The sequence below is a fragment of the Scyliorhinus torazame genome, chromosome 8 (genome assembly GCF_047496885.1).
Source record: "Scyliorhinus torazame isolate Kashiwa2021f chromosome 8, sScyTor2.1, whole genome shotgun sequence".
NCBI lineage: Eukaryota > Metazoa > Chordata > Chondrichthyes > Carcharhiniformes > Scyliorhinidae > Scyliorhinus > Scyliorhinus torazame.
The window spans coordinates 136,024,169-136,047,213 of record NC_092714.1 but is presented as its reverse complement, the minus strand read 5'-3'; the positions used below and the strand labels follow the sequence as shown (position 1 = coordinate 136,047,213).

Sequence of the window (23,045 nt, the reverse complement as noted above, 5' to 3'; positions counted from 1 at the left end):
AAGAAACTCCTCCTCCATCTCTGTTTGAAAGGATCATCCCTTTAGGCTGAGATTGTGTCCTCTGGTTCTAGTTTTTTTAATATGGAAACATCCTCTCCACCTTCACTCTATCCAGGCCTCTCAGTATCCCGTAAGTTTCAATAAGATCCCCCCATATCCTTCTAAACTCCAACGAGTACAGACCCAGAGTCCTCAACCGTTCCTCAGACGACAAGCTCTTCATTCTAGGGATCATTCTTGTGAACCTCCCCTGGACCCTTTCCAAGGCCAGCACATCCTTCCTTAGAGACGGGACCCAAAACTGCTCACAGTACTCCAAATAGGGTCTGACCAGAGCCTTATACAGCCTTGGAAGTACATCCCTGGTCTTGTATTCTACCCTCTCAACATGATTGCTAACATTGCATTTGCCTTCCTAACTGCTGACTGAACCTGCACGTTAACCTTAAGAAAATTGTGATCAAGGACTCCCAAGTCCCTTTGTGGTTCTGATTTCCTAAGCATTTCCCCATCTAGAAAATAGTCTGCCTCCATTCCTCCTTCCAAAGTCCATACCAGCCTCCCGTACCAGCCTCCCCGAACAGGCGCCAGAATGTGGCGACTAGGGGCTTTTCACAGTAACTTCATTTGAAGCCTACTTGTGACAATAAGCGATTTTCATTTCATTTCATAACCGTACACCTTTCCACATTGTATTCCATCTGCCACTTCTTTGCCCACTCTCCTTGCCTGTCCAAATCCTTCTGCAGCCCCCCTGCTTTCTCAATACTACCTGTCCCTCTACAGATCTTTGAATCATCTGCAAATTTAGCAACAGTGCCTTCAGTTCCTTCTTCCAAATCATTAATGTATATTGTGAAAAGTTGTGGTCCCAGCACAGACCTCTCAGGCACCACCACTAGTCACTGGCTGCCATCCTGAAAAAGACCCCTTTATCCCCACTCTCTGCGTTGTGCCAGTCAGTCAATCTTCTATCCATGCCAGGATCTTACCCTGAACACCATGGGCTCTTAACTTATTTAACAGTCTCCTATGCGGCACCTTGTCAAAGGCCTTCTGGAAATCTAAATAAATCACGTCCACTGGTTCTTCTTTGCCTAACTTCCTTGTTACCATCTCAAAGAACTCTAGCAGACTTGTCAAACGAAGCCGTGCTATTGCCCTTTGACGAAGCCGTGCTATTTTATCATATGTTGCTCTCTTTAACCTTAGTCTATTTGCTCTGTTTACGTCACCTTTGCTCATGAGTCGCCAGGTATCTTTATGATGCCGCCACGTGGTTCAAGTTCAGGTTATGATTAATAATACAGCACACCGCTTAGTAAGGATTAAAACAACGGTCATTTATTATATACAACAAGCAATATTAATACCCTAATACTACTATTTATATAATAAACCTATCACTACTGGCCAATACTTAACTTTAGGAAGAGCCCACCAGGTCAGGGAAACGAGTGGCTTGTCCAATCAAATCTGGCCCGCGGGATTCAAAAGGCTGCTATAGGTCGGTGGCTAGGTGTCTCTACCGGGTAGCGATCGCTGGATTCAAACTTACTATTGCCAGTGACTGGTCTTGCGAAGGTCTCGAGCAGGCGAAGAGGAGAGAGAGAGAGAGAGAGAGAGATCTGAACTTGGACCCTCACTTTTATAGGGCCCAGGGGCTTCCCGCCTCCCGGGGCAGCCCTTGACCCTGAGTCCCAAGCGATTGGATTCTGTCCCCAGTCTCTGGGGTCGATGTGTCCAATGGTGAGGCGATTCCTTGATCGGGGGGTGGTCGCTCACCTGTCTTTGTTTCGGCCACTGCAGGCGCCGACAGGTCTGGCCCGGTATTCAATTGCTAATATGTTGCAATTGTTCCCGGGGATAGCCGATTTAACTATGGATGTCTGAATAGATGGGCTGCAAACAGGCCAGAATGCAACTGCAAATACCTGGGTTGATGGGCTGTTGATAGCCCTGAGTATCGATCTGGGCGAACTTCCCAGAGCCGAATATGCAATACTGTCTGCAGCTGCCTGCTTGTGTCTTCTTAGCTGCTTTTCCCAGCAGTCTTTCGGGTTAGCCATTTTAAACTGGGTTTTGGCCAGATTAATCGGAACGCAGCCATTTTACGTGGCTACACATACACTTCCAAGTAATCCGCGATCTCATGTTAAATAATGGACTCTCAAATCTTACCAATGACCGAAGGTCAGGCTAACTTGCCTGTAATTTTCCATCTTCTGCCTCCTTCCCTCCTTAAATAGCAGTGTTATATTAGCCACTTTTCAGTCCTCTGGGACCCTTTCTGCCTCCAGTGATTCCTGAAAGATCACCACCTATGCCTCCACAATCAGCTATCTCTTTTAGAACCCTGGGGTGTAGTCCATCCTGTCCAGGTGATTTATCCACCTTCAGACCTTTCAGTTTCCCCAGAACATTCTCCTCTGCCCCCTGATTCTCCTGGAGCTCTGGCATCCCACTGGTGTCTTCCACCATGAACACTAATGCAAAGTAACTATTCAGTTCCTCTGCCATTTCTTTGTTTCCTATTATTACTTTTCCAGCCACATTTTCCAATGGTCCAATGTCTATTTTTGCCCCTCTCTTACTTTTATATGTTGAAAAAAACTCTTCCTATCTTTTTTTATATTACTAACTAGCTTGCACTCATATTTCATCTTCTCTCCCCTTATTGCTTTTTTCATTGTCCTCTGCTCGCTTTTAAAGGCTTCCCAATCCTCTGGCTTGCCACTAATCCTCGCCACTTGCTTTTTCTTTTTCTTTTATGCTGTCCTTAACTTCCCTCGTCAGCCATGGATGCCTTGTCCTCCCCTGAGCATGTTTCCTCCTCCTTGGGATAAATTTCTGTTGTGCCTCCAGAATCGCCCCCCAAAACTTCTGCCATTGCTGTTCCACAGTCTTCCCTGTTAGGCTCCTTTTCCAATCAACTCTAGCCAGCTCCTCCCTCATGTCTGTAGTTACCCTTATTTAATTGTAAGATTGTTACATCTGATTCCAGCTTCTCCCCCTCAAACTGCAGGGTAGATTCTATCATATTGTGGTCACTGCTCCCTAAAGGTGATATTTACCTTAAGTTCTCTAATCAAGTCTGCCTCATTACACATCACCAAATCCAGAATTGCCTGTTCCCTAGTAGGCTCTGTCGCAAGCTGCTCCAAAAAAACATCTCTTAGACATTCCACAAATTCCTTTTCTTGGGATCCAACACCAACCTGATTTTCCCAGTCCACCTGCATATTGAAGTCCCCCATAATTACTGTAATATTGCCTTTTTTACATGCCCTTTCTATCTCATGATTTATTTTCTGCCTCATATCCTGACTACTGCTAGGGAGCTTGTACATAACTCCCATCAGGGTCTTTTTACCTTTGTGATTCCTCAACTCTATCCACAGATTCTATGCCTTCTGATCCTATATCGTTCTTTGCTATCGATTTAACTTCATTCCTTGCTAACAATGCAAACCTGCCCCCTTTGCGCAGCTGCCTGTCCTTTCAATGGGACACATATCCTTGTATATTTAGACCCAGCCCTGATCTCCTTGCAGCCATGTCTCGGTGGTGCCCGCAACATTGTACCGGCCAATTTCTTTTCTCAAAAAAAATAATTTTTATTAAGGTTTTCATAAAATATCAATAACAAAATGAAAAAGGAACCCAACCGGGTTAAGTACAAAACACAGTCTAGAAAAGCAACCCTCCATACCCCCCTCCCCCCTGTACATAAATAATAAATTAACATTAACACCCCGACTTAACACAACAGGTATATACACGCCCTCAGACTCTCCAGTGTAAGTAACAAAAACAAAAATAATAATAAAGTTAAACCCCCCCCCCCCCCCCCCCCCCGAATTGCTGCTGCCATTGACCAATGTCTACCGTTCTGCCAGGAAGTCTAAGAACGGTTGCCACCGTCTAAAGAACCCTTGTACCGACCCTCTCAAGGCGAATTTCACCCTCTCCAATTTAATGAACCCCGCCATATCGTTGATCCAGGATTCCACGCTTGGGGGCCTCGCATCCTTCCACTGAAGAAGAATCCTTCGCCGGGCTACCAGGGACGCAAAGGCCAGAATAACGGCCTCTTTCGCCTCCTGCACTCCCGGCTCCTCTGCCACTCCAAATATTCCGAGCCCCCAGCCCGGTTTGACCCTGGATCCTACCACCCTCGACACCGTCCTCGCTACGCCCTTCCAAAATTCCTCCAGCACTGGGCATGCCCAGAACATATGGGTGTGATTTGCTGGGCTCCCTGAGCACCTAACACACCTGTCCTCACCCCCAAACCGGCTCATCCTTGTCCCGGTCATGTGTGCCCTGTGCAGCACCTTAAACTGTATGAGGCTGAGCCTTGCGCACGAAGAGGAAGAATTCACCCTCCCTAGGGCATCTGCCCACGTCCCCTCTTCGATCTCCTCTCCCAACTCCTCCCACTTATCTTTCAACTCCACCACCGAGGCCCCCTCCTCCTCCTGCATCACCTGGTAAGTTTCCGTGATCTTCCCCACTCCCACCCACCCCCCCGAGAGCACACTGTCCTGTACTGTGTGTGGCAGCAGCCGTGGGAATTCCACCACCTACCGCCTGGCAAACGCCCTTACCTGTAAGTACCTGAAGGTGTTCCCCGGGGGAGAGCCCGTACTCACCCTGGCTCGCGAACTTCCCGTCCACAAACAGGTCCCCCAATATTCGTATCCTTGCCCTGTGCCACCCCGAAAACCCTCCATCTGTTCTCTCTGGGACAAACCGGTGGTTCCCCCGTATTGGGGTCCACACCGAGGCCCCAACTTCCCCCCTGTGCCGCCTCCACTGCCCCCAGATTTTGAGGGCAGCCGCCACCACCGGGCTCATGGTATACCTCCTTGGAGGGAACGGCAGCGGCGCTGTTGCCAGCGCCCCCAGACTTGTACCCACACAAGACGCCGTCTCCAGCCTCTTCCATGCAGCCCCCTCCACCTCCATCATCCACTTGCGCACCATCGTCGCATTGGCGGCCCAGTAGTACCCACAGAGGTTGGGCAGCGCCAGCGCTAGCCTCCCCCCCCCCCCCCCCCATATCTCTACTCCGCTCCAGGAACACCCTCTGAGTCCCTCGCGCCCACACAAACCCCATTATACTCCTGTTAACCTGCCTAAAAAAAGCCTTCGGGATAAACATGGGGAGGCACTGGAACAGGAACAAAAACCTTGGGAGCACTGTCATTTTGATTGACCGCACCCTACCCGCCAAGGACAGCGGCAACGCGTCCCACCTCTTGAACTCCTCCATTTGCTCCACCAGCCTTGTAAAATGAAGCCTATGCAGGGCCCCCCAGCTCCTGGCCACCTGGACCCCCAAATGCCTGAAGCTCCTCTCCGCCCTTTTTAGTGGGAGCTCGCCAATCCCCCTCTCCTGGTCCTCTGGGTGAACCACGAACAGCTCGCTCTTCCCCATATTGAGCTTGTACCCCGAAAAGTCCCCGAATTCCCTAAGAATCCTCATTACCTCCTGCATTCCCCCCACCGGGTCCGCCACATGTAGCAGCAGGTCGTCCGCATGGAGCGACACCCTATGCTCCTCCCCACCCCACACCAACCCCCTCCAGTTCCTTGACTCCCTCAGTGCCATAGCCAGGGGTTCAATCACCAGTGCGAAGAGCAGGGAGGACAGGGGGCACCCCTGCCTCGTCCCTCGGTGCAACCGAAAGTACTCGGACCTCCTCCTGTTTGTGGCCACACTCGCCATTGGGACCTCATACAACAGACCCACCTGACAAAATCCTCCCCAAACCCGAACCTCTTCACCTCCCACAGGTACCCCCACTCTACCCTATCGAAGGCTTTCTCAGCGTCCATCGCCACCACTATCTCCGCCTCCCCCTCCCTCGCCGGCATCACGATAACGTTCAAAAGCCTCCGCACATTCGCGTTCAACTGTCTCCCCTTCACAAACCCCGTCTGACCTTCATGGATGATCTGCGGGACACAATCCTCAATCCTCGTGGCTAAGACCTTCGCCAGCACCTTGGCATCTACATTTAGCAACGAAATCGGTCTGTAAGACCCACACTGCAGGGGATCCTTGTCCCGCTTCAGGATCAAGGAGATCAGTGCCCGGGACATCGTCGGGGGCAAGGCCCCCCTTCCTTGCCTCATTGAAGGTCCTGACTAGCAACGGGCCCAACAGGTCCATATATTTTTTATAGAATTCGACCGGGAAACCGTCCGGCCCCGGTGCCTTCCCAGCCTGCATGCTCCCTATCCCTTTGGTCAGCTCCTCCAGCCCAATCGGAGCCCCCAATCACGCCACCAGTCCCTCTTCCACCTTTGGAAACCTCAATTGGTCCAGGAAGCGGCCCATCCCTCCCTCCTCCCGTGGGGGCTCGGATCGGTACAATTCCTCGTAAAAGTCCCTGAAGACCCCATTGATGCCAATCCCACTCCGCACCAAACTCCCTCCCCTGTCCTTAACTCCCCCGATCTCCCTAGCTGCGTCTCGCTTCCGAAGCTGATGCGCCAGCATCCGGCTTGCCTTTTCCCCATACTCGTAAATCGCCCCCTGGGCCTTCCTCCACTGCACCTCCGCCTTCCTGGTGGTCACCAGGTCGAATTTGGCCTGGAGGCTGCGCCTCTTCCTCAACAATCCTTCCTCGGGCACTTCCGCATACCTCCTGTCTACCCTCACCATCACCCCAGCCCCCCCGCTCCCTCCGCTCCTTGTGGGCCCTAATGGAGATCAGCTCTCCACTCATCACCGCCTTCAGCGCCTCCCATACCATCCCCACTCGGGCCTCCCCGTTGTCGTTGGTCTCCAAGTACTTCTCTATACTTCCTCGGACCCGCTCACTCACCACCTCGTCTGCCAACAGCCCCACCTCCAAGCGCCACAACTGGTGCTGGTCCCTCTCCTCCCCCATCACCAAGTCCACCCAATGCGGGGCGTGGTCTGAGATGGCTATTGCCGAATACTCAGTATCCTCTACTCTCGCTATCAGCGCCCTACTCAAAATGAAAAAGTCAATTCGGGAATAAACCTTATGGACATGTGAGAAGAATGAAAATTCCCTAGCCCCCGGCCTTGCAAATCTCCAAGGGTCCACCCCTCCCATCTGGTCCATAAATCCCCTCAGCACTCTAGCCGCCGCCGGCTTCCTACCCGTCCTAGACCTGGAGCGATCCAGTGCCGGATCCAGCACCGTGTTAATGTCTCCCCTCATTATCAGGCCCCCCACTTCCAAGTCTGGGATCCGACCCAACATACGCCACATAAAACCCGCATCTTCCCAATTCAGGGCATACACATTGACCAGTACCACCCTCTCTCCCTGCAACTTACCACTTACCATTACGTACCTACCGCCATTATCTGCCACAATGCTCGACGCCTCTAATGACACCTTCTTTCCCACCAAGATCGCCACCCCTCGATTTTTGGCATCCAGCCCCGAGTGAAACACCTGACCTACCCACCCTTTCCTCAATCTTACCTGGTCTACCACCTTCGGGTGTGTCTCCTGGAGCATAACCACATCCGCCTTGAGCCACTTCAGGTGCGCGAACACGCTGGCCCGCTTAACCGGCCCATTCAGTCCCCTTACATTCCAGGTTATCAGCCGGATCAGGGGGCTACCCGCTCCCCTCCCCCGCCGACTAGCCATAACCCCTCCTTGGCCAGCCACGCGCCCGCACCCCACACCCAGCCCGTTCCCCACGGTGGCATACCCGCGTCTCAACCCCCCCCCCCCCCCCCACCCCCCTCCCACTCGCTCCAGCTCCCCCTTGACCATAGCAGCAGCAACTTGATTCTCCTCCCCCCGGGTTAGGACCCATCCTAGCTGATTTACTCCCCCCTTTGCACTTCTGCAAGTCTGCTGACCCCGGCCACTCCCGCGCCTCCTTCGACTCCTCCCATTGTGTGACACACCCTCCTCTCCCGTTCCCCAACCATAGGCTCTCCCCCTTCCATTCTAAGTGCGGGAAACAACCCTCGCTTCCCGCCCCGGCCCCACCCCCTCCAGTCTTCAGCGCGGGAAAATGCCCGCGCTTTCCACCTACCCGGCCCCGCCACCTCTGACGCAGCTCCTTTTACAGGCCCAGTCCCCTCACCCCCGACCCGGGCCTCCCCCTCCCCCACAGGGCCCCATCTCACCGCCGGCCACCACCCCTGTCCGTTTACCTACCTCCCTCCAAGAGCACCCCCCCCCCCCCCCCCCCCCCCCCGACCAACCCAACCAAAACAGTGCCCAACCTGCCCCACCCATCCTCACCGACCCGAAAGAGAAAAACACAGAGAAAAAGAAACCAGGAGCAAAGCAAAGGCCCCCCCCTCAAAAAATTTTTTTTTAAAAATAACATATCAACCGCAGTCCCCAAACACCCATCCCGACCCTCAATCTGTGTCCAACTTCTCGGCCTGAACAAAGGCCCACGCCTCCTCCGGAGCTCAAAATAATGGTGTCAGTCCTTGTAGATGACCCACAGTCGCGCCGGCTGCAACATGCCAAACTTCACCCCCTTCCTGTACAGCACCGCCTTCGCTCGATTGTACCCGACCCTCCTCTTCGCCACCTCCGCACTCCAGTCCTGGTATATTCGAACCTCCGCGTTCTCCCACCTGCTGCTCCTCTCCTTCTTGGCCCACCTGAGCACACACTCCCGATCAGTGAACCGATGGAACCTCACCAGCACCGCCCGCGGAGGCTCGTTAGCCTTGGGCCTCCTCGCCAGCACTCTATGGGCCCCTTCCAGCTCCAGGGGCCCCTGGAAGGACCCCGCTCCCATCAGCGAGTTCAACATGGTGACCACATAGGCCCCCACGTCCGGCCCCTCCAGCCGCTCTGGGAGACCCAGAATCCGCAGATTCCTCCGCCTTGACCGATTCTCCATCTCCTCGAACCGCTCCTGCCATTTCTTGTGGAGCGCCTCGTGCGCCTCCACCTTTACCGCCAGGCCTAAGATCTCGTCCTCGTTGTCGGAGATCTTTTGTCGAGCCTCTCGGATCGCCACCCCCCTGGGCCGTCTGTGTCTCCAGCAGCTTATCAATAGAAGCCTTCATCGGCTCTAGCAGGTCCGCTTTAATCTCTCTGAAGCAGCGCTGGATACCCTCCTGCTGTTCCTCCGCCCACTGCATCCATGCTGCCTGGTCTCCGCCCCCCGCCATTTTGTTCTTCCCTCGCACCTTCTTCGTGTCCACCACCACCGTTTTAGTTGCCCTGCTCATAGTAGATGCCATATACTATCGGGGAGCTGTTATAATCTCCTTCCCACGCCGGGAAATGTCGAAAACGTGCCGTTGGGGGCACTGAAAAGAGCCCAAAAGTCTGTTTTTGCAGGAGCCGCCGAATGTGCGACTTAGCTCCGCATAGCCGCAACCGGAAGTCGTACCGGCCAATTTCAATGTGCGCAACAAGCACATGACTTTGGTTGACTTTCGCCAGAGCTCAGATTGTTGTAACTAAACTCTGATTGAGAACCTTCTCTTAAAGGAGGGGCGTGCTCATGAAAAAATCAACAGCATTTTGAAACAATGCTTACTTTGCATTCCATCCGTAATACCTGTAAGCCATACAAGAGCTTGGAATGTTCTTCGGCAAGCCCACAGGATTCAGAGCATTCTTACTGGCTCAAGTTTCCCAGAGATATTTTTTTAAATTTCAGAGTACCCAATTATTTTTTTTTACCAATTAAGGGGCAATTTAGTGTGGCCAATCCACCTGTCGTCCTCCTTTGGGTTGTGGGGGTGCGACCCACTCAATTACGGGGAGAATGTGCAAACTCCGCACTTCTCAGCAATATTTAAGTGCTTTGCCGTCTTAAGAAAATCTTCAGATATGTGCCAAGTCTCTTCTAAATTCCTACATTGGTTCCTTATCACCGCTTTATTACAATGCAAAAAATCAGATTATCGAATGTAACCACTGGGATATAATTTAAAAGCTCCTGTAAGCAAACAACGAAAGTTAGCTCAGCATCTTGTCCGTCTTTCAATAGTGAGAAAAATGTCCTCCCCTCAAAAGACCTCCAGTTGCCATCTCCACTCCTCTTCACTTGTGTCTTTGATCCCAATATTTTTCAGGCTTCTTTGTTAATGTATGCGCTCGGTGATTCAGTGCCTGACCCCAAATATGCCATATAATTCTTGACCTTTCAAACTTCTGTGCGCTTTGCCCACACTTTTTTTAAAGATAAATTTAAAGCACCCAATTATTCTTTTTTTTTAAATTAAGGGGCAATTTTAGCGTGGCCTGTCTACCTACCCTGCACATCTTTGGGTTGTGGGGGTGAGACCCATGCAGACAGGGGGAAATGTGCAAACTCCACACTGGCAATGACCCGGGTCCGGGATCAAGCCTAATGCTAACCACAGCGCCACCGTGCTACCCTTGCCCACACTTTTAACTCTGGAGAATGGCACAATATTCTATTTTCATAGTCGAAATTAATTTAATTCCCCCTCCTCAACTAATGTTTAAATAGACTGTTGGTAACACGATTGCTTCATGTCATTTCCTACATATTATTGTTACTGCTTTGGGTACCAACTTCCCAAAAAAAAAAGCAGCGCGCTTACTTGAAGGACTTTATAGTCTATTAAGATACTTTACTCCACAATGCCTCACTTACACACAAGCAACAAGGCTGACATTCCAGTGCAGTACTGAGGAAGTGCTGCACTGTTGGAGCTGCCGTATTTCGGATGGGATGTAAAATAGAGGCCCCACCTGACCCCTCAAGTGGACGTTAAAAAAAAATCCCTATTTTGAAAGAAGAAGAGCAGGGTTACCCGATGCCCTGATCAAATCCATCAATCAGCATCACAAAAACAGATGATCTGGTAATTATCACTGCTTGTGGGGAGTTTGTTGTGCACAATTTGCTACCATGTTCTCTGCATTACAGCAATGGTCCTTACATAACAATAGTGACTGTAGTTCAATAGTATTCCATTGAATGGAAGCGTGTTGTGATGTGCAGTGATGTGATGAGCTATAGGTCAGTGTAAGTCTTTCACGCTATAAGAAAGAAAGGCTTGTATTTATGTAGTGTCTGTCATGACTTGAGAAAGTCCCAAAGTAATTTACAGCCAAGTACGGTCACTGTTGTAATAAGAGTAGTCAGTACCTTGGTTTAACATCCCAAGAGTGGGACTTAAAACAGATAACTTTCTGACTCAGTTATGAGTTCATAATGCATTAAGGCCAGCTGTAAAAATACATAAACAACCTGAGGTTATAAAATGTTGATTTTTGACTACTGTAGAAGATAAACCAGTTTGCTTCATTTTTCTCCATTCTTTATAATTGCAGAATGCAACAAATGAAAACCCTGTCATTCAACTCAGTGCTGTTCAGGCTGCACGGTGAGGTGATTTATTGGCTTTGATATTAACTGTTTAATATATAGGATTATATGTTTACACTGAAATGGTACTCATGTTAGTTCAATTCTTTGGTACCGTAATTATATCTTGAATAGGTATTTTACAGTCAACTATGAACATAAAATGCAGAACTGTGCAGTGAGCTTTTCATGTCAAATGGGTAAAATTTGGGCTTCAGTATCTGAATGTTAAGCTAAACAACAAACTGATCTTCTATTAGCCTATGTCTTGATGCTCTTTTTACAGAGGAAAATCAGGATGTGCACTTTTAGATTTTAACAATTGCATTTATATAGTGCTTTCAGTATAGAAAAGAGTCCCGAGGCAGTTCACAGAATAATAAGCAGAATGCTGCAATAAATAATTAAATGTTAGGGATGTGACCAAGAACTTGGTCAAAGAGTTCAGTTTTAGGAGGTTTTTGCTGGAGGAGACATAGGTGGAAAGATTCAGGAAGAGAATTCTGGAGCATTGGTCCTGAATAGCTGAAAGTACATAAGAACACAAAGAACTAAGAGCAGGAGTAGGCCTTCGAGCCTGTTCCGCCATTCAGTGAGATCATGGCTGATCATTTGTGGACTCAGCTCCACTTTCCTGCCCGAACACCATAACCCTTAATCCCTTTATTCTTCAAAAAACTATCTATCTTTATCTTAAAAACATTTAATGAAGGAGCCTAAACTGCTTCACTGGGCAGGGAATTCCATAGACTCTCAACCCTTTGGGTGAAGAAGTTTCACCTGAGCTCAGTCTTAAATCTACTTGCCCTTATTTTGAGGCTACGCCCCCTAGTTTTGCTTTCACCCGCCAGTGGAAACAACCTCCCCGCATCTATCCTATCTATTCCCTTCATAATTTTATATGTTTCTATAAGATTTCCCCCCCCCCGCGTCCTTCTAAATTTCAACGAGTACAGACCCAGTCTACTCAACCTCTCCTCGTAATCCAACCCCCTCAACTCTGGGATTAATCTCGTGAATCTCCTCTGCACACCCTTCAGCGCCAGTACGTCCTTTCTCAGGTAAGGAGAGCAAAACTGAACACAGTACTCCAGGTGTGGCCTCACTAACACCGTATACAGTTGCAGCATAACCTCCCTAGTCTTAAACTCCATCCCTCTGGCAATGAAGGAAGATTTTTTTTTTAAAGTATTTTATTACAGACATGTATCAAAAGAAGTTACAGCGAGCTGTTGCTCTGTTTCGGTCCCAACAGCATCACCAATACTGTGGGCATTTCTATTTATCTTAGTGAACCAAAAACCTTCCCTTATGTCGATCAAATGACCACACAACCAGTTAGTTAGTTCAAAAGGTGGTTTATTTACATACACAAGAGACATGCAAACACAATATCTACTGCAAGTTAAACTACACCTATCAGCTACAATAACCTATACTTAACTTCAGGGTGACCGGCACTGTGCAAATGGATAAGGCCTTTATCTGGATTTCACTTGGCTGGTTCGAAGAAAGTGGCTCTGTCTCTGCTGGGCTCATCCGTCAGGTAGCGATTGTTGGCCTTGAACTTGGCTGGCTGTTCCAGCTACAATTGGCTTGGCACAGGCCGGATCCAAAAGAGACAGAACACACAGCTCGGTCCTCTTTTATCCCTTTGGGATTTTGCGGTCTTTGGGGCGGTCCTTAACCTTGGACCCAATAGTTCGACAGGGCTCTGATCACTGTCTTCGATTTCAGCCAATAAAGGGGCGGATGCCTTGGTGGCTGGGCGGGTTCTTAGCGGTCATTGACTTTGGCAGTTGTGCTTTCTGAGTAAGGGGAGAGGCGCCGATCAGTCTGTGGCTGTACCGATTACTTGATTGGAGTTCTATTGTCTTGGGAAAATGGGCCATTGAAATGCAAACGAGCTGGGGTTTCGATCAGGTCTGGTTACCTGTGTTTTAGATACACATAGGCTGTGTATCTGTCTGAGTCCTGGGTTGGCCATAATTCCCATGGTCCTTAGCAGGTGGCCATCTTTAATGGCTACATTCCGTCCTTTCGATCCTGAACGCAAAGTGCGGTGGATCACACTATTGATCCCTGTTCATCCTTGGTGGACCGATCACCCTTGGTTAAGGCAAGGTTCTACTCTACTCTATCTTATGGTTTGAGACATTTACCTAATATTCCATTAATACATTCATAAATTAATTCATCGCTAACGGTTACTATAATTTACGTCACTATAACATTTAATTTATCCGCACAGTTGATCTCTAGCTAACGCTATCTAAGGTGCTCTCATGCTGCTGGTGAATATCAAAGAATTTATATACAGTACAAAATTTAAAACAGCAGCATCACATTTCTACTTAATCCTAATAAAGCAAAAGAGGTACATGGTTTATTTTTCGCAGTGATTGTTACATGAGTTCGATTTTGTTGAATTCCAAAGAAGGGGAATCGGACTGTATATATCTGGGAGCGGGAGGCTTTTGCTCGCCATTTACGGAGTCGGAGTGTGTGAATGACACTGCAGATTATTGCAATTACTAGAAGGGCCTCTACTATGTATGAAAGGGGGTTCCATTTGGCAATGTTTTCGCACCAGGTGGTGGTTTTGATGTCTGTCTTTATGTGTGGTGTAGTGTCCGGGCTGGTGGTGGCCTGTTGTGTGGCAGTGTTCGGGGCTGGTGTAGTGTTCGTTCCAAAGGTTCGTTGCGCGCGCAGTTGCAGAAGTCCAGCGATAATACAAACGCATGTCAGCAGTCTTTGCTTCATCCTGTGTCTTCTGTTTTCCGTGTAATCCTGGGGGTGCAAGCATAGTATCTGTTATTATCTTTGGTTAATATCTCGTTTTATTAGCCTTTCTCTCCTTACTCCAATTACCCGTTATGATTGTCACCATGTGTGACTCCCTCATTTTATTTTTTGAAATTCCATTTTGGAGAGACAAGAAATGCAAATTTTTAAGTACAGAGACTCTCGCAGCTTGTGGTCGATGCGGGGAGTGGTTGGACAATTTCTTCGACCAGTCTTTTCTTTACTTGCAACCAGTGGTGGTTGAGGCTTATCTTAACCAGCCGGAAATCAGGGCGACCAGTTTTATAGAGTTTCGTCCCAGCGCTCAGATGTAGATCGTGTGTAGCAGTGTGTATAGCAGCAGTGATTAGCAACCAATTGTGTCATGTGTAAATAGCATGTGGGGAGCGACCAGGGGGTTGCGGGAGGTAAAGGAAAGAAGGGGTGAACGTGGCAAAATACATCCTTTGTACCACGACCAAAGGGAGAGTAGAGAAGGTGAAACTAAGGCTTGCCAAAGGCAACGCAGAGTGTAGAGAACCCTTCCAGAGCGTATGAAGTGACGGGAACATGAGGTGAGTGTGGGCCGCTGCGGGAGGAGAATGGGTGGAATCCCCGGTTAGGGCCGTTACTCCACTACCCGAGCTTATCTGACCGGATGCATTTGGGGTCCTCAGGTAGGGCGGGGATCATTGCTGACCTGGGTGGGCGGTAAGAGTTTGTAGTCGTGTGGAAACTTGTCATAAAGACTGGGAGAACAGTGATCTGTTTCCCAACAAATGTGTACCTTTAATTGTCATTGGGTATCGTACCCTCGAATCAGAAGAGTAATTTTGTGTCGGGCGACATGAATTAAAACCATGTAGTAGAAAAAAGACGGAAAAACGCTGGCCGGCTCCATCAGAAGTTTGGACACCTTAATACTTAGGCGGTGTCTCTTTCTCATCATCTGGACATCTCGGGGTTCTGTACGTAACAGTGTTGTAAAAGCATTACCGAAACGAGAGTCAGTATTTGAATCATCACCATCTCCCAGTTGCCAGACTCTTGTCTGCCGCTTCTGTGACTTGACGTGTGGGCCGTCAGATGGTCTGAATCGTCGTGCCTTACTTGTCTGCAAGAGTTGTCGCGGTGCCAAAGAGGGGCTTGTTTGTCGTGAGGCGTAGGGGCGGTGGGAGTGGAGTGCAAGTTACTGTGGTCGGGCGGTGGCTGGGGGAGGGCATATAGGGGGTCAAAGATATCTTAAGTCGTGGTTCCGGGGGTTGGGGTGACTGGGGGCAGAGAGATCGCGCCACTGTTCAGGGATAGTAATAGTAATCAAATCCGGGAGGCTCTCACTGTCGTTGGAGTCAAGTTCAAGGTGAAAGTTTGTACCTGTGTGCGGAGACAACTTTGGGACTGTGGGCATAGACCAGGGATAAATGCCGGCATGGCTGGGGGAGGATTGGAGTGGGGGTCGGACCAGGTTGTCGATGGGCGGGGCGTAATCGTCTCCTATTGCCAGAGAGATGTGGTGGGAATGGCTACATTGGGATCTGTAGACATTGAGTTGGTTGATGTGGAACCAACCAGTTTTACCGTTGGGGTACGTTATCTTGTACACGGAGGGGCTCACTTTAGTGGAAATGGAGTAGGGTCCTGCAAATTTGGGGGAGAGGAAAGAACTGGGGTTGTTAAGTGAAACCATTACTTGCTGACCGACTGTGTACTCCACAGGGTGGACGGTTTTGTCAAAGCAGGCTTTACTCTGCTTCCTTCTAGCGCCTAATCGGACAGCTGCAGCGAATTGTGCCGCTTTAATGTTATCTGTAACCTGTTATCTGGACTGCTTTTTCGTGGGTGAGGGCAGTTACTGTAGGGCTTGCCAGATCGAGGCCTAATAAATATTCACTACCCTTCATGTGCCGTCCGGTCATGAGAGTGTGGGGGGTGAAACCTGTTGAACTGGAAACAGTGTTCCGAATAAACATGAGAGCAAATGGGAGGACTGTGTCCCACGTGGTATTGTTCTGTTGCACCATCTTCCTAATGGTCGCTTTTAAAATTTGATTCATTCTCTCGACAATGCCACTGGAGTGAGGGTGATATGTGGAATTTCTGCCTGATTCCAAAAATCGTTAAAACATTTTGCATGATTCTGCCGGTGAAGTGGGAACCTTGGTCTGACTCAACGCTGCGGGGGAGACCCCAGCGTGTGAATATCTGTTGGGTCAAAATCTTAGCGGTGGCCTTTGCTGTGTTTGTCCGTGAGGGAAATGCTTCTACCCATTTAGTAAAGGTGTCGATTACAACCAGCACGTACTTGAAACCGTTTCTGGAAGGGGGCCAATGTAATCGATTTGCAAATTTGTCCAAGGGCCATTCACAGGTCGGGTGTGACATAATTGTCCTTTCTTAGAGTAACGTTTGTGATTGTTTTGTGCACAGATAAGGCAATTCTCGACATAATGGGTTACATCGCTTTTTAAATCGGGCCACCAACACCAAGGTCTTAAATGGGCAATGGTATTGTCTATCCCCTGATGTCCGTGTCCATCATGAAATTGGTAAATGAGCTGATTTCTATCCTGGGTGGGGACCACATAAATTTTGTTTTTTAAAACTATGCCATCCTGTGCAGTCAGTGCGTCCTTCCATTTATCATAGGGGGCTGGGAAGTTGCCGTCTAAAACCTGTTTGAGGGTGTCGTCTGCTTTTTGGGCTTGGGATAGATCCTCAATATTGGTCTGGGAAACCTGGACTGAGTGTATCGATTCGCTTTAGAGTGGCTGCCAGAAGTGACCATGGCGTGATCCTGCTTTGGCGTCTGCCTTTACATTATCATAGAATTTACAGTGCAGAAGGAGGCCATTCGGCCCATCGAGTCTGCACCAGCTCTTGGAAAGAGCACCCTACCCAAGGTCAACACCTCCACCCTATTCCCATAACCCAGTAACCCCACCCAACACTAAGGGCAATTTTGGACACTAAGGGCAATTTATCATGGCCAATCCACCTAACCTGCACATCTTTGGACTGTGGGAGGAAACCGGAGCACCCGGAGGAAACCCACGCGCACACTGGGAGGATGTGCAGACTCCGCACAGACAGTGACCCAAGCCGGAATCGAACCTGGGACCCTGGAGCTGTGAAGCAGTTGTGCTATCCACAATGCTACCGTGCTGCCCTAAACCTATTACCGGGTGGGGAGGAGCGATGATGGCTTCTTACTTTAATAATACCGTATATGTGATCTGAGGCTGTCTTGAGAATGTGCTTTAACAACAGGGCAGAGGGTAGCGGTTTTCCATTGGCTGAAACAAAACCTCGAGATTCCCACAGGGGCATGAATTCTGTTAAACTATTGCACACATACAGGCTGTCCGAGTGTATGTCAGCGGGGGTTGGAAAAGAGTCGGGGTGCTGAATTACATAGGCTATAGCTGCGAGTTCTGCTGCTTGTGAACCTAGGTGGCCGGGCAATTTTAAAGAGATCTCATCTAGTGGGTGTCCCTGAGCGACTTCCACGTAAATTCCACAACCAGTAATTCTAACTCCATTTTCGATTATGGACGAACCGTCTACATAAATTTTTAAAGTATCCCCTGTGGTTTGGGAATCCTGCCTTACTGCCTGCTCGTGGGTGTAGAGACTTTGGGATATGTTCTATGCCATGTTCTATGCCAACATTGAGGGCATTTAAAGGTTTATTGGATAAACATATGGATGATAATGACATAGTGTAGGTTAGATGGCTTTTGTTTCGGTGCAACATCGTGGGCCGAAGGGCCTGTACTGCGCTGTATCGTTCTATGTTCTAGAGGGTCCTGTGTGGTGTTAGGCTGCTATGATCTGGCACTCGTGGGGTCCCTGCATTATCGGCCAGAAATGTGTGGGTTTTTATGCGTTTTACTGTAATGTCCCTGCCTTGTAACAGTAGTGTCCAGCAAGCTGCTCTGACTTGGCTGACTGAACCGCCTTTAATCTACCATCTAGTAATAGTTGCGTGGTGATGTGCTCGGTCAAGATCGTGACTGGGTTGAGGCCTGTGATGTACACAAAGTACTGTACTGCCCAAAAGACTGCAAGCAAGTGCCGTTCGCAGGCTGAGAATCCTTGCTCTACGGGGTCTAATACTCTTGAGGCATAGGCTACGGGTCCTAAGTGATCGTGTCATTCTTGCAGGAGTACTGCTGATAGGGTTCGGTCGGTGGTTGCTACTTCTATGGCATAGGGCAAGTCTGGGTCTGGAACTTGTAAAGCGGGGGCTGTGCCTAGGATGTGTTTTAAATCATCAATGGCGTCTGTGCTGCGGAAGCCATTCCCATGGGGCGTTCTTTTTAAGGAGCTCTGAGAGTGGGGCTGCTTTGGGGGCAAAACCATCTATATAATTTCTGCAATATCCTACCAAACCTAGGAATGACCGGAGTGCAGTGACATTTTGGGGCAGGGGCAATTTAACGATGGACTCGATCTGTTTTTACTCAATTTCTCTCTTCCCATGGGTGATGATGGTACCTAAATAAGGAATCTTTTCCTTTAAAATCTGGGCCTTTTTGAGGTTGACCTTGCATCCAATTAATTGCAGTAGGTCTAGTAATTCAGATGAGAGCTCTACGTGTTCCTCTTTTGTGTCCGATTGCAAGAGCCGGTCGTCTACATGTTCGGGCATTCGGGTCGGGAAAATTTAGAAAGTCGGTTGGCCAATTGTCGGTGGAAAATGGAGGGGGAGTTATGGAATCCTTGTGGGAGGCATGTCCACGTGTACTGCTGCCCTTGAAACGTAAATGCAAATTTATACTGGCAGGCCCTGTCTAACGGGATGGACCAAAAGCCATTGCTGATGTGCATCACTGAAATATTTTGCCTGTACTCCCTGTTTGAGCATGGTCGCGGGACTCGTGGCGACAGTGGGGGCTGCTAAAGGGGTTACCTTATTAAGTTTTCGGTAGTCGATCGTTAGTCGCCATGAACCATCGGGCTTTTTTACAGGCTAAATTGGGGCAATATTTGTGGGTGCTAAGGGTTGAATAACTCCTTGGTCTACCAAAGTGTTAATAACCTTCAAAATCTCACCCTCGGCTTGCTGTGGAAACCGTATTGCTTTTGCGGCTTTGGATCGGGACCTGAAATCTTTACTGTACCTGGGATCTTCCCACAGTCGTGTTTGTGTTGTGCGAACGAAGCTGTGTTTTATGAGGACCTCTCTAATCGGCTGGTCTGCACTAATTGTTTGCGGATTAAACCAGTATTCCCCTACTGAGCAAATCCTGTTTTCATAATCGCCTACTGTGAGCGTAGCGGGAGCCCTAGCTGTTTTAGCCATTCGCCAGATGCATTTGTTTACTGGGTCAAACGAAAGGTTATGGGTGCTCATAAAATCAAAGCCTAAAATGTGCCCTGCGGTTTGGGGTAAGTCAAATACCCTATCTGGATGGGTACGGGGGCTGTGAGATATCCTTGTTGTATGTGGCCTGTGAATCCACTCAGGTGATGGTGTCTGTGGTGGGCCATTTGTCCTGTTGAAACATGGTGGAAGAGTTCAAAGTGGTGCGGGATCCTCCTGTGTCCCAAAGGAAATCAACTGTATGTCCCCGGACTGTGCCTGTAACTACTGGTCTGCCTGATTTGTCCCAGCGTGTGTCACAGACCCAAGTTGGGGAGTCCGAACACCGTCAATCTGTGGAGTTAAACGATAAGTCGTCTGAACCGGCGCTAACATTATGCATGGGCCTAACATTGTTCCTCTATGGGGGGTTTGGTTATTGGTATCGTTGATTGTTCGGGGGGTTTTGTCGGCATTCGCGGGCGTAATGTCCCATGTGGCCACAATTGTAACAACCTCGTGGTGCCTGTGCTCTGGGGTGCTGTCCCTCGTGTCTACCCTTGTTTATCCATGCTGGGTCCTGGCTAGTCCTAACTGGGTGCATGTTTGCTTCTCTATCGTCCTGATCTGTCTGTCGGTGTAGGGTTTGTTCCCATGCTCTAAAAAGTCATTTCAATACCCAAACTTCATTGTGTGTGTGGTCTGCGGGGTCGTAGTTTACACAAGCCTTTTGACCTGCGTCTGTGGCATGCGAGACTAAGGTGAGGGACCATTTAGTGGTGCCCCCCTCATTTAGGTGTGCGGAGTTCAATTGTCCGTAGACTGCCATGAAATGAATCCATAGGCGACCAGCAAATGCGTTCGGATGTTCTCCCTCCTTTTGCCTGCAGTGATTTTAAACCCTCGACTGGATCTCCTTTGTTATACCCGGTGGCATCTAATATGGCTGTTTTCATTTCCTGTTGGGTTCCTCCTACGTTTTAGGGTTCTGGCAAAGCTGACCTTACGGACTGGCTAAGGGTCATAACTATTAGCTTTACTTCCTCCCTCTCATCTAGGCCGCACATAACTTTTTGTTGGCACACCTCCTCAAAGAAGCTGTGCGGGTCCGCAGTGGGCTGGAATGGAATAATTTTCGTGCAAGCTTCTCTTAATTATGTTATGGATAATGGGGTGGTGTAAACGATATCAGGCTCCTCCTGATCCGATGACCTGCGTTGTGTGGTAACTGGATTCATGGGGGTTGAATTGTGAGTGGGGGTGTGTGCTTCCTGTGCAGGCGGTGCTGCGGGTGCTTTCCATTTTGGGGTGTGGGGGGGTTCGATTTTGATTTCCCGTGTCCTCTACGTATCTTTGGGCGCTTTGCCAATCGGGAGCACCTTCCTCATCTAAATCCTGCCCGAAAGTGTACCTGAAGCCATTCTGTACTGAGAGTAGCGACTGTAACTTTTCTATCTTCTGTTGGCATTTAGCATGGTCAATGGTACTCTGCCTCTGTTCCTTAGTGGAGTTGTGGAGCGCTCTCAAAGCTGCTTTTAAATCTGCGCATTTGCTAGTTAGCTGGGCAACCTGTTGTTCTGTTTCCTCTCTTACCGGGACTGCGCACTGTGTATCTTAGTAGGCTTTATCGTACTGGGTGTGGAAGCTACTAAGGTGAACTAGACAAGATTGATGTGCGTGTTTTACATCGGCCATTTCCTTATCCTTAGCTGCTAACTGTTCCCGGAGTTGCTCAATTATGTTCTCGCTTTCGTTACTGTTTCCCTCGTTCTTTTCTTCCTTCTCAATTAACTGCCTACGGAGCGTCTTCGCGACCTCCTCTGTGCCGCGCAACTGTGCCAAACAGGACACTATTGCCATCGGTTTTCTGACTTTCCCTACATTTTTCTTGTGGACCTCGCTTAGGTTCTCCCACCAAGTCTGTCCTATCTTTCCTGGACCTGACTCATCAGCGCAAAAATTCGACCAAAGGGGCCATCCTTTCCCCTTTAAGTATTTCCTTAACTCTTCCTCCCACATGGGGCATTGCTCTGCTCTGTTGGTTGCTGCGACCTCGGGTTCAAGTGGATTCATCAATCTTTCCATTGCTTTAGTGGCCATTACTTCTTTTATCTCTTTCTCTACTTTTAAGTTGGGACAGGGGAATAAGGCGGCGATTTGAACAGCAGGTATGGCGTAAGCTATTTTCCGGCTCTCAATCCCTCGATAGTTGTACACAATTCTAACGATTTCTAAATTCTGAATTTACCTTGCTCTTCCTGTTAGGAACGCATGCGGGTTCCTGTTAGGTATGCATGTGGGTTAGTACACATTCCCGAAATTCGGTTATTTGGTTGATATGGGACTCGCACTTGTGGTTCTTTCTCTTTCTCGCAATTGGATTCAAAGTTTGTGGGTTATCTCAGAGTGACAAAGTCACTTCTAATCGAGTCCCGTCAGAGTCGCCAGTCACGTTGCTCTGTTTCGGTCCCAACAGCGTCACCAATACTGTGGGTAGTTCTATTTGTCTTAGTGAACCACAAGCCTTCCCTTATATCGATCGAATGACCACACAACCAGTTAGTTAGTTCAAAAGGTGGTTTATTTACATACACAAGAGACATGCAAACACAATATCTACTGCAAGTTAAACTACACCTATCAGCTACAATAACCTATACTTAACTTCAGGGTGACCGGCACTGTGCAAATGGATAAGGCCTTTATCTGGATTTCACTTGGCTGGTTCGAAGAAAGTGACTCTGTCTCTGCTGGGCTCATCCATCAGGTAGCGATCGTTGGTCTTGAACTTGGCTGGCTGTTGCTGCTACAATTGGGTTGGCACAGGCCGGATCAAAAAGAGACAGAACACATAGCTGGGTCCTCTTTTATCCCTCTGGGATTTTGTGCTCTTTGGGCGGTCCTTAACCTTGGACCCAATAGTTCGACAGGGCTCTGATCACTGTCTTCGATTTCAGCCAATAAAAGGGCGGGTGCCTTGGTGGGTTCTTAGCGGTCATTGACCTTGGCAGTTGTGCTTTCTGAGTAAGGGGAGTGGCGCCGATCAGTCTGTGGTTGTGCCCGTTGCTTTATTGGAGTTCTATTGTCCTGGGAAAATAGGCTATTAAAATGCAAACGAGCGGGGGTTTCGATCAGGTCTGGTTACCTGTGTTTTAGACACACATAGGCTGTGTATCTGTCTGAGTCCTGGGTTGGCCATAATTTGCAGTTGGCCATCTTAGATGGCTACAGAGCAAACACGCAAGGAAACATACTTCCCAACAATCAACTATACAATTTGTTCAGATTTTTCCCCTTTTTCACCTTCCCCCCGGGTCGAACAACCCGTCAAACATGGTCACAAACATCCGCCACCTTTCCTCAAACCCCCCTGAAGAACCCCTTAACTCGTGCTTTATCTTCTCTAATCGCAGGAAGTCGTACAGGTCACCCAACCAAGCTGCTTCCCCGGTGGCGATGCTGACCGCCACTCCAGCAAAACTCGTCGCCGTGTTATCAGAGAGGCGAAGGCCAAGACTTTGGTCTTCCTCCTCTCCATGAGCTCCGGCTTCTCTCAGACCCCAAATATCGCCACCAAAGGGTCCGGGTCCACCTCTTCCTCCACTATCCTGGCTAAGACTGCGAACAC

General features: G+C 49.0%; 1 protein-coding gene across 1 annotated transcript in view; it reads left to right on the top strand.

Moving 5' to 3' along the window:
• The window catches only part of kpna3 (karyopherin alpha 3 (importin alpha 4)), a 167,337-nt gene that overhangs the window by 31,680 nt on the left and 112,612 nt on the right, over positions 1-23,045 (top strand). The window contains exon 5 of the mRNA XM_072514225.1: positions 11,295-11,347. Within this exon, the coding sequence (XP_072370326.1) occupies positions 11,295-11,347 (53 nt within the window). The remainder of the gene's footprint in view (positions 1-11,294; positions 11,348-23,045) is intronic.